This window comes from Dipteris shenzhenensis, chromosome 23, assembly GCF_047967505.1.
Source record: "Dipteris shenzhenensis isolate YYH24624 ecotype China chromosome 23, Dip_SZ_1.0, whole genome shotgun sequence".
Taxonomy (NCBI): domain Eukaryota; kingdom Viridiplantae; phylum Streptophyta; class Polypodiopsida; order Gleicheniales; family Dipteridaceae; genus Dipteris; species Dipteris shenzhenensis.
The window spans coordinates 34,115,397-34,132,918 of NC_141618.1; the positions used below are offsets into that span (position 1 = coordinate 34,115,397).

At 40.7% G+C, this 17,522-nt stretch overlaps 1 protein-coding gene across 1 annotated transcript; it reads right to left on the reverse strand.

Annotated features, from left to right (window-relative positions):
• Positions 1-3,313: 3,313 nt before the first annotated feature.
• On the reverse strand, positions 3,314-4,013 carry LOC147887293 (neuronal acetylcholine receptor subunit alpha-5). Its single transcript, XM_087394624.1, has 3 exons — positions 3,941-4,013; positions 3,674-3,872; positions 3,314-3,587 (listed from the first exon to the last, which is right to left on the reverse strand). Exons 2-3 carry the CDS (start codon positions 3,839-3,841, stop codon positions 3,540-3,542), a joined length of 216 nt encoding a protein of 71 aa, XP_087250750.1. The 5' UTR covers positions 3,842-3,872; positions 3,941-4,013; the 3' UTR covers positions 3,314-3,539.
• Positions 4,014-17,522: the final 13,509 nt, after the last annotated feature.

The window sequence follows — 17,522 nt, forward strand, 5'->3', positions numbered from 1 at the left end:
AAGGAGAGATGGGGGAGGAGAATCCTTGTCAACAGAAATCGCTAAGCCTGCAACTCAAGTGGGGACAAGTGTTCGCTTACTATTACTCCATCTCAAAATGGGCTGTAAGATCCATAATGGAGATGGCGAGGTCAATACTGAATGGCAAAGGACTTCCCAAACATTTTTGGCAGAAGCACTACAGGCTGCAAAGTACTTAACTCATAAAAGGAAAGACTCCCTATAAGGCTTACTCATGCAAAAAGTCATCAATCAAACATTTAGAAGCGGTTCTAAATGCTATGTGCATGTCCATATGAAAGGACGAAACTTGATGTGAAAAGTCAAATATTTATCTTCATCTAATAGGAGTCATAGGGATATGAAACACATCTGAAAATTCAGCAAGCAGATTTTGGGGCAGGTGTGACTTCAAAACCACTGAAGGTCTAATTGTTACTTTCCAAGCAGTTTCAGAATCTGCAATTGGAACATTATATAAAGGTCTACAAAGTGGTCTACAAGAAGCTCTAGCAACCGCCGGTATTAGACCCTCGACTGAGTCCACAATCCGCTATGCCATTAGAGCCCACTAGACAACATTCCAAATCCATGATATGAGCCTTGAATACTGATGGGTGTCCAAGAATTTCAAATTAAAAACTGAATTTTCAAAATGAATGGCTTCATTAATACATGAAGTATAACTCATTTTCAGCTTACAACTATTTCAGATACACATGAGATACCTGTAAAATCTGATTAAATGAAACAAAAAGAGCAACAAAATTACGCAATTAAAATCAGGTCAACTTCCATAAGTTACAAAAGAATAAAGATATACAAACATCATGAAGTAATATTTCCTTGTCTTTATTATTAGACTCAGGATTACAAAATTCAGCCGCAAGGCTGAGATCAGCCACCAGAGTAACAGGTTGGCCATGCATGCAAATAGTAATCGTGTGACCCACATAATCCACATCAGGGTTCTATCTGAAGGACCACTATAACATGCGGGGACTTACTGCCATGCCATGCTCAAAATCAAATGTGGCATGCGAGACTATCTACTGCACTGTGCAGAAGCGTGTACTAAATGGATGTATGCAAATAGAGCACTCAAGCACCAAGGACAAGTGAGATCTATACCATACATGTGCTTTATTTATAAGTTACAAATGCTGGAAATTTTTCCGAAGTGACTGACTATATATGGCTGCAAAACTAGATACAAAGATGTATCATGCACGCTAATGCTGATGGCAGATGGCTGCCCATTGAATGCAGAATGCCTGCTGAACTGATGTGCATGGTGGCTGCTCTTAGATCTCCTCCAACTGGCTGCTGCAACTGGGATGTCCCCTTGGGTGAGAGCCCTCTGGCTTCGCCTCTACTCCCGTTGTCAATTTCCACAGCTTCCAAGCCACTAAATGACTCCGGATCTTCACCTCCCAGATCGGGTAATTTGTCCCATCCAGTTTCCCAGACTCTCCAAAGCTACGGATGGTGAAAGAAAGAAATCTGGGGGAGGAAGGGAGAGCAGGGGCTGAAGAGGCTGAAGATGCTTCTGAGATCTCGACCTCTTCCGTAGACCAGAACTCCTTGCGCACCTACGTGAACATGAGTCACCCTCCTTCTCGCAAGGGCACTGTCCTCCAGTCGTGGAAGTCGATTCCCAAAAGCTTCTGAATCAGGGTTGTCCTTCAGCAAGGTCCTTGCCTTCAGGCTCCCACACCTGTGAGCCTCCTACTTGGGCTCTGATACCATGTTAGAAATCAACCCACAGAGGGTACGCACAGCGGAAGACTAATAGAATAGCCCAGGAGCTCACACAGTGTGTGTGGGGAGTGGAATCACAAACTTCTTAAACTTAAGTGCATCAAATAGATGTGCAGACTAGTAAATAGACAATGATCCAGCCAGATATAGAAACCACTAAAGGAATATATTTCCGTCCAAAGCTATGGACTCAATACAAAAGACAGAGATCCAAAGTCCCACCAGAGCGTGGTCCTTTGATCTTACCACAAGGTACTTCTACTATCTACCGGATATCTCTGGAACACTGAGCCCGCGTGCTCCACCTTGAGCGTATTAGACTCTTTGTCCAGAATGGCTCTCTGTACCTTACTGCCTGTACTCAGCCCAGGTAGGCAGCCCTTCAAGCTTAGTCTGCAGCTCTTCCTGCTCTCATGGTCCTCCAGGAATAGGCTCCCAGAGTAGGTCTTCTGCTGCTCCTTGCTGCTTGTCTTTTGCTACTTCAAAGAATTATTTGTGAGGGCCTGGAGGCCCTCCTTTTAGGCCCAAAGGCCTGCCATAAAAACCGACCAGGCAGCATCATCCTGGCTGACCAGACTGGCCGACCAGGCTTCCTGGCCGAGCAAGTTGGCTGGTCCAACCAACCTTTATAAGGGCCCTAGCCAGGCCCTTTTGGGCTGCTGCCAGGCTGCCCTTTGCTGCAGCTGTTCCGCCATCAACAGGCCCTCTTTCAGGCCCCAAACCTGCCCCGCACGTGTGCGCCTTCATACAGCCACTCCTCGCCTCTGTCTGGAGCTCCAAACCACCACTGATCTGCTCCTGGACCTGGTTCTGCTAGTCGCCTTATCCATGGTGCTGATCCATACTCCCAAATGGCTCCAAGTACTTCTCTAGATGTGCTGCCCACATGACAGCCATGATGCTGTCCATGTGGCAGCCCCTTTCTCTCTTTTTCTGTGGGGTACTGCCCAAGTGGCAGCCCCCTCTCCATGTTCTTTCCTCTGGGCATGCTGCCCACATGGAGTCCAAACAGATGCCCATGCTCTCCTCATATGGGGGCTTACAGATGGGGAGGTCATCTTTCCAACATATGCAGTATAACTATCTAAAGCCTGCCATTAGGGCTGTCGCAACTCTGCAAGTCACTGCATTAGCCAAAAAGGTTGCATATAAGAGTGGTCACCAGTAGTGAAAGCCAAGGGACAAAACATATAGGTACCATAAGAATACCAAGAATGGAAGCCACTGGTCAACAGTCATCTGGTGGCTGCCCTCCTTGAAGCCGCTTTGCTGGCATAAATTTTGCATTATTAGGCCGTCTGGCCTTTTTCATTTCTCCCAATTATCCGTCAAGAAGAGGGGAAAGACATAAAGTACAAGACTTTCCATGGTGTAAAAGCACAAAGCACATCAGAAACGAAGAAAGAAATATGCACGATTTGTAAATTAAAGGCATCTACTTGCTATCTTTACAATAACCATTTCCACAAACTTCACGCTAAAAGACATCATCAAAAATTCTTTAAAGATGGATTTTTTAATGTTGCAGCAGGGCATTGACATTTACGCCATAGAATGTAAAGCAGGCTGATGGTACGTTGTCGCCGATTGGGCCTGATTCTCATTGCTTCTCAAAGCACTAACAAAAAGCAATGCATCCGTTACACCACACCATTGTTTAGAAATTGTTTCTCCAAAATGCCAAATCCTAAATTATGCATTAACTTTTCAGAGCGTCTTCGTTGCCCATTTCAGCGCATAACGATGCTTCCAGAAAGCTATCAAGGTAATCTCTCCAGCTACAGAAACTTGGTGGGCGGTTTCCCGTGATCCAAATCGTGCTTATGCTGCACAGACAATATTCACTCGCTCAACGTGACAATTCCGCAAAACGAACCTAACAAAGCGAAGCACATAGGATTGTGGGACTCACAAACTCTGCAACGACGCCTTTGTAGACGACCACGGGGACGAAGACTCCAAAGGTCAAGACAAGGCCAATGGTACGACGATTGAAGCGGAAGCGCTTCTCCAAATTTTCGCGATAGTCAGCCCATTCCTCGATGAATTTGTTCTTGTTTACTCCCATACCTCCCGCCATGATGTAGTTCCACGATCAAGTTAGCAATTCACTACAGATCAGAGTTAGCAGGGAAGAGCTATATATATTGGAGCAACTCCAAGGGTGTGGAAAACTCACCTTCTTGTGAGGATGGTCTTGCACAATATTAGCTTGTGTTTATTTCATCCAAGGCTATTTACACACTCAATGGCCCATCAGGCCAACAGCTCGGAGTCCCGGGTTTCCACGGTGCACCGCTTGCAACCTATCACACCCCCAATTCCCAGGCTTCCTTCCTACATGGATGCCACTTCATGCCCCCGCAGAGCCCCTTCCTTTCGCTGCCCATTACACACCCAACTTCCAAGCTTCCTTCTACATTGGATCCGGGAGAGCCCCTCCCATTGACTGCCCAACGATGTGCACATGGTAAACCAGCCAATCATAGGCTGTTCCAAGGTCCCTCCAACAACACCATGCTTCTCGGCCAATGGAAACTTCAATTTTTCATGCAAGTTCAAGTGGGCTCTGTGTGTGTGTGTGTGTACAGGGTCTGCCTACCCATGCCATCTATTTAGGTGTCCCAACAATGGGCACTTGGGTAGTAGCTTCTAGCCGTCTGTAAATAGCCTAATATTTTGCTTCAGAAATGGCTACATAATGAGATGATAATGAATGTTCATGCCTAATCATTCTAGATGATAAACAATGCTTGAATGGGGACATCTCCTTGGGATTGAATGTCTAGATTAATAAGTGGTCTTTTTGCCATGATAGGGGTCTTTTTACCAGGTATAACTTGTGAGATCAATGGACCAATGCTTGGCTGAGCATCATTGAACTAACTAATCGCTTTCATTTAACTTCGAGGGAATATACCTTCCTCCAAGCTACCTAGTACACACCCAACACATGATGCTTTTTGGAAAGATATAATAAACTCAGAAATTCAATTTGAAGGTTTGTTAGTCCTTTGAATTTTTTTTCCCCATTTTGAAGACGCTAGGAAGCTTGATTAGATAGCACTAGAATCTTGGACATAGCAATAAAATGACAATGGTGAGCATATATATGTATTTACTATGTTATCCCACAATAACTAACCTTTATTGCTCAGTATCTACAATCACATCATGGTATAATAGTGTTGCACGGTAAAATTGAAACATCATGCAATAAAATTAAACTAGTATACAACCCACACGTTGTTGAGAGAGAGAGAGAGAAAGAGAGAGAGAGAGAGAGAGAGAGAGAGAGAGAGAGAGAGAGAGAGAGAGGCTCCTTTTGGTACATGAATTGGCTTAAATTTGCTAATCCTTGCATACATGGATTGGTTTTTGAAATTTTGGCTAAGTCTTAACCAATGGCTTTATCTCCTCCTTTCATTCCATTGACCTTCCATCTCCTCCTTCCTCCCAAAGCTTAACTTCCATCTCCTCCATTCTATTGACCTTCTATCTCCTCCTTCCTCCCAAAGCTACCTCTTAAACAATGAATTTCATTCAATTGATTAGAGTGGAATATGCTTTCAAGGCTTAAGTCAATCTTCAATTCTAGAATCATTTGACTCTAACTATATTTTCATAGCATATGTTTTTGCTTGGGTAGGAAACATCCACTTGACTAGTTGTCTCTTAGGTTTCTTTGACCAATAATTCAAATGAGAGTTTAGAGAATGCTCAATGAGCAATGAACCATGTTCCTCTAAATTCTCTCTTGATACTCTCCCAAACAATGCTCATGCATAATCTGGTCAATTTTTTGGGGATTTACAAATGATATAGATATCTTCCCTGCAACCTGTTTTAACACCCCAATCTCTTTGTCAAGCCAATGTGCTTGAAGCTTAAATGTGCAACTCTACCTCTCCCATGCAATCAAACTTTAGGAGCTATGTCTATTGGTTGTGGGGGCAAGGTGTGGGGGTTCTTTTCGAAGATGATTGTAAAAATGCTCATGACAACAATATAATGGGTAGGACAAAAAGCACAAGCGAGAAAATGGAGCTAATAAATGCCCAAATCTAGACCTCGAAATTCCCGTGAACTTGATGGATTGGACCAAATACATGGCTTCATGAGAGCCCAATTTTTTTATTCTTTGCATTGATCATGAGTTATACTATTTTCATCTAATAGTCAAGATAAAGCACTGCTTGCAAATTGATAAGCTTGTTCATTGGAATAGTCATGTGAACATAAGCTCTAATAGTTGGTTGTCTTGCCCCGAAGTATACTTGCTAACCTCTCACATCTAACATCATTGTAAGTCCCTTTATCATGAATGTATGAGTCTAATATTTCCTTAGCAAATCACCTTCCCTAGATGCCTTCTTTAAAGTAACTTAGGCATTTGCTTCGCACTATGACAACCCATGGAAGTTATGTTATGTTAGTCCCATGATAGCTTCATCTTCCTGAGCGTGCATTGGTTTGTCATCTCTAGTGATATGAGGAGACTTGTTAACCTTACTACAACAAGGTTCATACGCATAGTCAAAAGTAGTTGACATGAGATCATTGTGTGTGTGTGTTAAACCCTATGGCAACAAGGGCCAAAAGTACAGTCTAGGATAACAACGATGAGAGCATTGTGTGTAAAGTAGCGGCAAGCCTCCACTTGTAATATCTTGAGCCTGAAAGATGGTATGGTGAATCTTAAAGGATGAGGATAGCCAAGCTCACTATTGTGTTCACGTGATTGATCTCCATTGCGTCCATGCTCTCTTACACTATTGTGTTCTAGCATGCCCTTACCCTTGCACTTCATACCCTTGTAATCCCTCCTCCTCCTCCTACTCCTCCTCCTCCTCCACCTCCTCCACCTCCCTCCTCCTCCCTCCTCCCTCTTCCTCCACCCTTCTCCTCCTCCCTCCTCTTCGCTCCTCCACCCTCCTCCCTCCTCCACCCTCCTCCTCCCCCCTCCTTATAATCACATTAATACACTAAACACCTAAAATGAACCCTTAATCCCCCCACATCCTGTAAAAGCAACACGAATCCCCCCTCAATTTTTTCCCCTTACTTTTCCAAGCTACTCCCATCTCCAAATTCCGTTGAGCCTTCATATTCTCCATCTATCTCTATTTTCCGTCCTCCAACTTCCGTCCACCATTTCCACCACCACCACCACCACCACTTTTTTTGTCAACACCCCCTCCACCACCACTTTTTCCATTAGCCCCCCCTCCATCTCCATCTCCATCTCCATCTCCACCTCCCATCATCTTCCTCCCCACCACCTCCACTTTTTTCATCCATCCCCCATTCAAGGTTATCATCCTTTCCCCATCACCCTCCACTCCACCATCTCTCTACCTCTCTCTACACCCCCATGTCCTTGAAGTCCATATCCCCTTTTCCCCCTCCCCACCTCTACCACCCCTCCTTTCTCCTCCAACTACCCCTCCACCCCCTCCCCCTCCCACCTCCACCCTTTCCCCCCCCCCCCCCCCACCCCCCCACCCCCCCCTTCCCCACCTCCACACCCCCCTTCCCCCTCCTACCCCCCTCGCCCTCCACCTCCACCCTCACCTCCACCTCCACCCCCCCCCCCCGCCACCTCCACCCCCCCTCCACCTCCTCCTCAACACCCCCCATTGGCTTGTGGGCCACTTGATAGGACAAACGTCTTTTGATTGTTCTTACCGACACCTTGAGCTCATGGTTGGGCATGACCAGCCCATTGGCCTACCTTATACTAGGGTTTTAAGAAGGATAATTCTTGCATCCCATGGGGCACCCTATATGTTGCCCACACGACAACCTACTGCTCTTAGTCCCCCTCATAAAGGGGGTTACAAGTGGGAAGTTTCTACATTCCAACAACGAGGTCACTCCTTGGTGGTCCTACTCTCTTATTTAATGTGGCAAGGTGGCGAATTGAACCTCCTACTTTCACTTTAATCAATTTGGTTCTTACATCAAGGAACCAAACTTGACCAGCTTGCAGAACAACTCTTATCTTTTTGTAGCTCTAATTCTACATTCTAAGATATCTTGGAGCTCATGTGATCTTTCTTCTTTGGCCCTAGTTGTGATCTCTATGTCAATCAAGAGACAATCATTACTATATTTTCAGTCTCTCGAATTTGCAATTTCAACTATTTTGCACTTGAATTTTGACAGTAACTTCTTCAACAAAGATGTAGATCTGGAATTCAGCTTTTTGGATCTTTAATCTGCTTGTTTTTTTTATTTTTCAATCAAAAGTTATGGCTGAAATAGTGCAGTCATAGCTCGCTATCCAACACAAGCTAATTGCAGTAATTTACTAGTTGTGACAACAACAAGTTTTAGCCATTTTGTAGTGGGAATAACTTTTTCTACAAATATCTGATTGATATACTTCCAGAACAAAAATTATAGCTTGTCAAAAATTTTAGTTGCTTCAATTGAGTGCTGGCCTGATAGTACCCAATAAGCATAGATGTGTATGTCTTTAAATGTCACATTGGTTAGTGGCAAATTAGTGTTTGGATCATAAGGCATCACATCTGCTTTTGTGGAGCAAACTCTTGGATTCATGCAGAATTCTTTGACCAAATTGCAAATGTGTTGTTCCACTAGGGGCCTATACACATAATCAGTTGGTGTTTGTGTACAATTTAAAACAGGGATTGAGAACCCATCTAGACTAAAAGGATAGTACTATTGAAAATTGTGTATCCCCTCTCCTTTCTCCTTCCAACCAATGATGTCCTCTTCTGATAGTGCTATCCTCAATGGCTCTGCTTCAGTGATAGTCGCCAAGGCTCTTTCATGTTTCTCCTTAGCATTTTCTTGTTTTACATTACCCTCATCTATTTTTCTTGGCATTTTAATCATCTGACCAATTGTGTTGATATTGTCAACAATCATGTCCAGAGTTGTGTTTTCATCGATCACAATATTCCAACCCATTTTTTGCATGGAATCTTTCTTGTCCTTCTTATGTTTTGATTCATCATAATGTGCTGGTGACAGGTAGTAGACTTTTAAGCTGACTTGGATGAAGATGGCCTCATCACCTTCTTGACCCACTATACCCTTATTTACTCCTGCTACATGCCCCACATCTTTGAATTGCGAAGAATCATTTCTTTTAACAAACAAGTGGACCTTCTTGAAAGGTTTTCCACTTTCACTATATGTGTCCACATACCATCCCCACTGTGGATCATTGCAACCATTACAAACATCCTGGGAGGGCTTGCTCTTCTTGCTGGTTGCTCGCTGGTTGCACTACTATCACTAGTCTTTCCACTTACTCTCTTTCCTTCTAACTTCTTAGTCGACAATTCGGTACTACTTACTTGCCATGTCCTATTTCACAACACAATGTCAAATCAACAAAAACAAAACACAAATAAAATCTCAAACACTACCACCTTTAGAATGACTAAAGATTCTAAGAAGGTATCAAATTTGAATGCCAAAATTTAACATTAGCATTTGAGCTCAATTCCAAGGTCAATTCCAAGGTCGATCTTTGGTGACCTAAAAGGCCTTGCCATCGATCTTCTTAGGGATGGAGAGGTAACATAAGAAAGGAAGGTAGGGAAGGATAACAGAAAAAGGCTAGGTCTTTCATTCGCTAACTAAGGCCGGATTTAAAACCGAACTCGGTGAATGAAAACTTGGATTTAGGGATGACCTTGGATTTGAAAAACAAAATGGCTTTGCTCTTAATCTTCCTATCAAACATCAGTTTCGAATCCAAGACTGGTTTTAAAACTGATCTTTGATGGGAAGAATAAGAGCAAAGCCATGGTCCTTCAAATCCAAAGAAGATTGATTTCAATGGAGGACAAATGCTTTCACTTCCTCCCTTTGATCCCCCAACCAAGATCGGTTTTAAAACCAATCTTTGATGGGAAGATTAAGAGTAAAGCCTTAAGCCAATTTGAAGTTATGGTAGCATGTATGCAAGCCCTTTCACTACAAGTTTTTCACATGCATGCATGGGGCAAGCTAGCAATAGGCTTGATGTATGTAACATTGTCTCAGGTTTGATTAAGTCTCCCTTTTAATAATAGTACCTTGCATTATAAGCTTCGTGGTAATTCTACTCTTCAAACTTTTTTCCCAACCAACTGCTGAGCGTGTTCTATAGTCACAAGCTTTAACTCATTTGAGTAATCTTAGATGCTACTAACAATGGGTGTCCTAACCACGACAAATCAATAAAATATTGAGGAAAAGATGCCTTGATCAATCACCATATTATATCTATATGACTGTGCTTGTATGAAATTCCAAGATAAAGAATTAAAGGATGAGGGTGAAACCCTTTTCCCTTCGTTCCCTCAACCAAAGATCGGTTTTAAAACCGATCTTGGTTACGAGGATGAAGGGCAAAGGGTTTCATCTTCACCTTTAGCCCCATCCTTCAAAGTTAAGCTTAACAAAATATTCCATTCTAGTGAAGAAAATCAGACAAATATGTAACCCCAAACTTAGGTACAATATAAATGCTAGCATCCCCAAATTTACCTACATAATATTTGAAACTTTAGCTTGCACATAAAGCTTTAAGACTGGATGACTTTCAAAAAACTAATTCGAATTTTTGCAAAATTTGAATTCCAGACCAATTACTCAACTTTTTTTTCCTATCCTTCATCAAGATCAGTTTTTAAACCGATCTTCGTGTAAATTTTGGAATTAGCGTTAAGGGAGAAATTCAAATTTTGTTTGAATTCTTGAGGGTTAAAAGAGCTCATACTGCTATATTTAGTATCCACAGAGAGAGAGAGAGAGAGAGAGAGAGAGAGAGAGAGAGAGAGAGAGAGAGGAGAGAGATTATGAGGCCATGGGTGAAAGAGAGGACTTTAAGAGTGAGAGAGAGAGAGAGAGAGAGAGAGAGAGAGAGAGAGAGTTGAAAGAGACAGTCTGAGAGAGAGAGACCGAGAGAGAGAGCATGAGTGATATCAAAGAGACAGAGAGAGAGAACATGAGAGAGAGAGTGTGTGTATGTGTGAGAGAGAGAGAGAGAAGCATGAGTGATATCAAAGAGAGAGGGCTTGAGAGCAACCGTGAGAGAGAGAGATAGTGTGAGTGTATGAGAGAGAGAGAGAGAGAGAGAGAGCTTAAGAGCGACCATGAGAGAGAGAGAGAGCATGAGAGAGACAAAAAGTGACCATGAGAGAGAGAGAGAGATAGAGAGAGAGTGTGTGAGAGAGAGTGAGGGACTCTGAGAGAGCATGAGAGAGAGAGAAAGCCAACTATGAGAGAGTGAGAGAGAGAGAGCCCACCTCCTCTCCAAGATGACACTATCCCGTGGCGATGGAGCGCATGTTGCAGATGACCTCCAAAAGCTTGATGCAAACAACAATTCCAACGAAGTGCAAGAACAAGTAGTAGATGAAGATGTCATCTGACTCATCCTTGTGCATGATGTAGACGTTCATGCAAACAATGAGGGAGATGGCATTGAGAAGTGTGGGCAAGACTCCGAGAGAGAGCGTGAGGGCAAGGTCGACTTCGAGACAATACTTGATGCAAACTCCAAGAGAGAGCATGAGGGCGATGGTGATGGAAGACTCGATCTCTGCGTGTAGACTCTGATCGTGAGGGCGATGGCGATGGTAGACTTGGATTGCGTGAGGGTGATGGCGATGTTGCAACTCACGGTAAGCCTACTCCAATAGCTTAGGCCTTTAGGTTTAAAATTTATGCTAGTGACTTAGTCTAGGCTAATTAGTTAAATTAGTTTAGGCTAATTAGTTAAGGTTAAACATTAGTGACTTAGTCTAGGCTAATTAGTTAAATTAGTTTAGGTTTAAACCTAAACTAATTAGTTTAGGCTAATTTAATGTTAGTGACTTAGTCTAGGCTAATTAGTTAAGGTTAGTTAGTTTAGGTTTAATTTAGTTTAGGATAGTTAATAGGCTAATTAGACAAATTAGTTTAGGTTTAAATGTTAGTGAAGGTTAAACGTTAGTTTAGGTTTAAATATTAGTTAAGGTTTAAACGTTAGTTTACAGTTAAACGTTAGTTCAAGCTTAAGATTAAACGTTAGTTTAGGTTTAGGATTAAATGTTAGTTTAGGTTTAAACATTAATTAGTCATATTAACGTTTAAACATTAGTTAGGGAGTTAGTTAGGAAATTTAAATAAAATGTTAGTTAGGGAGTTTGTTTAAATTAATCATTTTTAGCCTAGGATTAGGATAAATTTTAAGGTTTAAACTTTAGCCTAATTAGTCATATTAGATAATTTAAATCAAATGTTAGTTAGCGAAGTTCATTAAAATGTTAGTTAGGGATTTAGTGAAAGAGTTACCTACCATTTAATATATTTTGTTTATTCCATATATATTTTTTATATTCTGTAGGGTTTATTTATTAAAACTTAAGTAATATATATTTTTTAAAATATTTTAATAAAACATATGAATATAAAATAAATTATTTGGAATAGTTTGGACTATGTATCTTACTACACTTTAATCAAAAAATTATTTTTGGATAAGGAGAAATATGTCAGATATATTTAAAAACCCTTAATAAAGCATGTAATTATATTTTAGTTAGAGATAAATAAAATGTTTATTAGGGAATTCAAACTAAATGTTTGTTAGGATAAATAAAACATTAGCTAGGGAATTAAAATAAAACGGTAGATAGGGAATTTAAACAAAATGTTATTTAGGGAGTTAGTTAAAATTAATCATTTTTAGTTTAGGCTCTGGATAAATTTAAGGTTCAAATTATTAATATAAGTAATTTGATTACATGTGTACTATGTATTTTAGTACACTTTAATTAAAATATCTTTAGAACACCATAATAAAACATTTAAATATATTTTAGTCCACACCATGCATCAGAGTCCAAGACCGATTTCAAAACCAATCTTAAACTGTCCCATGATGAGAGATGCATCAGTTTTAAGATTCATTCTCCATAGGACATGATGGAAACGATAATCAATTTTAAAATCGATCTCAAACTTTCACCGTCCATTACATGCATGAGAGTCCAAGATCGGTTTTAAAACCGATCTTGAAGTTTTCCATGATGGAAGCAACGATCATCCTTAAAATTGATGTTGGTTTCATACTCCAAATGACATGTTGGAGGCCATGATTGGTTTTAAAACCGATCTCAAACTTTCATCATCTGGCATGAGAGATTAAGATCGGTTTTAAAACTGATCTCAAACTTTCCTCCTTCATGCAACCTTGAACTTTTATCCTCCACCACACATAAGACTTCATGATTGATGTTGAACTTTACCATGGTTGAGAGACAAAGATTGGTTTTAAAACTAATCTTGGCTTGAACCTTCACATGATATGATGGAGACCATGATCGGTTTTAAAAACAAACTCAAATTCTCTTCCCCCATTCGGCTTCCAACATGAAGATCAATTTCAAAATCGATCTTGATCAATGATCCTCCAACTCACCTAAGATTCCAAGATCGGTTTTAACAAAAATTTAATCTTTTCCATGAAGAGAGACCATCATCATTTTTAAACCAATCTTGGCTTCATCCTTCATATGACGGTGGAGTGCAAGATCGGATTTAAAATCGATTCGGACATGAGAGATCAAGATCCAGATCGGTTTTAAAAATTCAACCTCCATTGTGCATGAGTGACCATGATCTATTTTAAATGTGATCTTCTACTTTAATCCTTAACAAGCATTCTGTACCAGATTAGTTTCAAGTTTCAAAACCGTTCTTGACAGCTCATCATCCATAGGACAAGAGAGACCAAGATTGGTCTTGGAAATTATCTTAAACTTTCATCCTCAATCGGGCATGAGGGATGAAGATTGGTTTTAAAACCAATCTGGAACTCTTGTCATCCATCGTGCATAAGAGATCAAGATTGGTTTTAAAACCGATCTTAAACTCTCATCCTAAATCGGGAATGGGAGACAAAGATCAATTTTGAAACCACCAATAAACTTCCATCCTTCATGAGGCATGAGAGATTAAGATCGGTTTTTAAACCGATCTTGAACTTTTATCATCCACCATGCATGACAGTTCAAATCGGTTCTAAAACCGATCTTGAACTTTCATCCTCCATCGGGCACGAGAGACAAAGATTGGCTTTCAAACCAATTTTGTACTTTTGGCTCCCAATTAGCATGTCAACGAAGAGAGAGAGAGAGAGAGAGAGAGAGAGATGAATTATATAAGATGATGATGTCCGACACATGAACATTTTGTATGCACTCACTCAGAGAGAGAGAGAGAGAGAGATGAATTATATAAGATGATGATGTTGGACACAATGTCATGAACATTTTGTAGGCAATATGCTCAACATTGATGATATGGTGGAGCTTAGTATTAGTGGCACTGTTGTTGGACACGGTACAATATTCAACAATGATGTAGGTGGCTTGTGTCAGGGTGTGTAAATTGGGTCTTCATGTGTATCTGTGTCAGTCGTGATGTTTGTTTTGATGCAAACATTGCACTTCCTTTTTCAACAATGGATACATGCAAACTTAGAGATGCAGTGGGAAGCACTATTAGGTGGGACAGGAAAGGCTTAAAGATCTATGATAAAAATAGCATTATAGACGAGGTCGGCATGCATGAACATAATGTCATTATGCAACTTAGCAGATCAGATGGATATGATGTACAGGAGACATGGAGAGAGCAAAAGGTTCTTCTATGGGTTAAGGATAAGACACAAACAGCTAAAATAGGGGTAGTATTTCTAGTACAACCATATGAGGTTGTAAACTTCCAAGAGTTAGGTGAAAATGATGTTGGAGTAATAGTGGAAGGTAATATGCCACATTTAGAGAACTTAAGCAATGAAAAGGTTAAAGTTTCTATTCTAGTGCTAGAGACATGGCCGATAGATCAGGTCACATCTGAGGATGGCTCATTGTTACAACCCTTAGTCTATGAAAGCTACATGGATGATTGGTTGAAAAATTCCAAAGCACATGATGGGAGTGGTAGTACTTGCCTAAATGTCAAACCACTTTGCACAAAAAGAAAATATCATATGGTCAATCACAAGCCTAGAGAGGAAATTGAATGCCATTTGATGAAGAAGTGCACGTATGAGGATGTTTAACAAGTGGCACTTATAGATTGTTGTGAGTTGAAGTGTTGCCAGATTGCAGATTGTAATTTGGTTTTGCAAATGAGAGTGGAATTTTGGATCATGAACTTGGAGAATCGAATGACCTATATCTTCAATAGCTTCACTAATGCTATGCGGATTGATTCAAAAGGTGTTGTGTCACAGCTGTTTGGCTTTGATGGGAGGGGAATATGTTATAGGGCATGGTATGAATTGCATGCACTTTCTAAAACTTCATACTATAGGTACAAGGAGAAACATAATGTTGGATGCACAAATGCCATGCATGGAAACAAAGGCATCATTAGGAAAGGGTGGGATCATGTGGAGATGGCAAGAGTTGTATTGCGTGACTTTGTGAATAACAATGTTGAAAGGATGCCACATAAAGCTCAAACAACAATAGATGGCATGAGAGAAACACAACTTGTCATTCCATATATGTACAAACAAGTGGACATAATGCATGAGATCAATCTGACCATGAAAGAGCTAGGGTACAAGGAGGTTCCAAAGTCGACCTTCAAAAGAATTTGGAACACAGACTTCAAGCATGTCTTGGTTTCTCATACAAGCACATTCTCAAAGTGTAGCCTTTGTAGTGTAATCAAGTTGAAATTGGGTGCTACTAAGATACCAGTAGAATGTGAAAAGCTCTTTGTAGAGAGGAGGGAGCATATGAAACAACAAATGAGTTGTCGGCATGTATATTATTCATGGCATTACAAATCAGAGAAGGACCCTCAACAAGTCTTATGCATCATACATGATAAGATGGATCAACAGAAGACGGGCCATATTGAGGCTCAAAGTTAGAGCAAAAGATATCAATAAGTAATATCAGTTGCAAGTATCATTGACTGGAATGCTAACACATGGACATGGTCAAGAAGCATATGGACATTTTTCACTTGGTCTTTGGCTCATAGACCCAAACTTTACCGTGGGATCATTAGCACTGTGTTTTCGTAACTTGGAAAGAGAAGATAAGCATGAGTATGGTGATCTTGTACACAATTCTTTAAATACTTCAAGCCAGCTCCTAAATTGTGTGACCCGAAGGACAGCCATGGATATTCATCTATCAATGGATGGGAAGTCAAATCCTTATGCTCAACAAGTGCTCGCAAGCACATATAACACATCCACTACATCTTTCAAAACTCTTCCACCTTGCCTCCTATTGCAATTAGACAATTGTGGATCGGAGAACAAAAACAGATATGTTTTTGCATACCTATCTTTGCTCGTGTGGCTAGGCGGGTTTTCTTAATGATAGAGATGGGTTTCTTAATGGTTGGTCATACCCATGAAGATATTGATGCATTGTTTAGCTGTTTTTCAGAGCAGTTGAGGACAAGTCATTCTCTCACTCTAGCACATCTTATGAAAACCTTCAACGAGTGCACAAGCTCAAGGCCTGCCCCTTTTATGATGACAGAGGTTCCAGACTTTAAAGGGTTTATTGATGGTTACTTCTGTGAAGGCCAGGATAAACTTATTGGACATTCAAAGCCACTGCATTTTCATTTTTTCATGCAAGATGGCATTACAGTAATGCAGTACAAAATGACCTCTTGGAAAACCTTTGTTGCCAGTTGGGGAACCACTAGTACTTCCAATGTGTGAGTACTTAAAAGATAGTGCTCAAGTGGTGAATGGCATAAAGGACTACATAAAATATTGGAACAAGCATCGCATTGACAAAGGCTCACTGGATCCTTATTCTATATACATTACGCTAGCAATACAATATTGGGAAAACATGATCAATGCATTGTTAGAATCTGCATCAACTATGCAAAATCAAGATATATGTTCAGGCTTTTGGCCAAAGATAGCAGATGCAGCAGAGCAGAACACCAGCACCGAAAATGAAGGTTTCATGGGTTTAAAGGCATTGGAAGACCACTACTATGGTCCACAATGTAACAAGCCAAAAGATACATTCCAACCTCTTATAGATGTAAAAAAGGGTGACTTTGTTCTTGTGAGGCCAAGCGACAATATGGGTAAAGCTAAGTCAAACATTCAATCCAACACTCCAAGCGACAATATGGGTAAAGCTAAGTCAAACATTCAATCCAACACTTCCTCTAAAGAATACAACATGGTATTGGTACAGTATTAGGCACCATGTTCCCGTAAGAAGAATGCAAGCGAGGAAGAAGTGTATGCAAATTGTTGGGAGAAATTTTTGGATGTGCAATGACAAAGATCCTACACGTTGGGGGCAAGCAGACTCAATAGTATGTAGTTGGACACTAAAAGGAGGGAAGAAGCCCAAGAAGATCAAAATTCCACCTACCGTGTGTGAGAAAGCAAAAGCAAGCCTAGAAGGGGCTGATCAAGTAAATGACAAGAGTGTAGATTGAGCTAATACTCAACGGTCTTAAGGTTTTGTTTTGTTTAAATAATGGCTTGTATTCCTATTGGTTGAGCACTTTCATGTGTTCAATTCTTGGAAGTTGGCCCTGAGCTATACTCTATGGTCTTAAGGTTTTGTTTTCTTTAAATAAGGGCTTGTAATGAGTAGTTCAGCTCATTGTCTTCCTATTGGTTGAGCACTTTCATGTGTTTAATTCTTGGAAGTTGGCCTTGAGCTAATACTCAATGGTCTTAAGGTTTTGTTTTCTCTAAATAAGGGCTTGTATTGAGTAGTTTAGCTCAT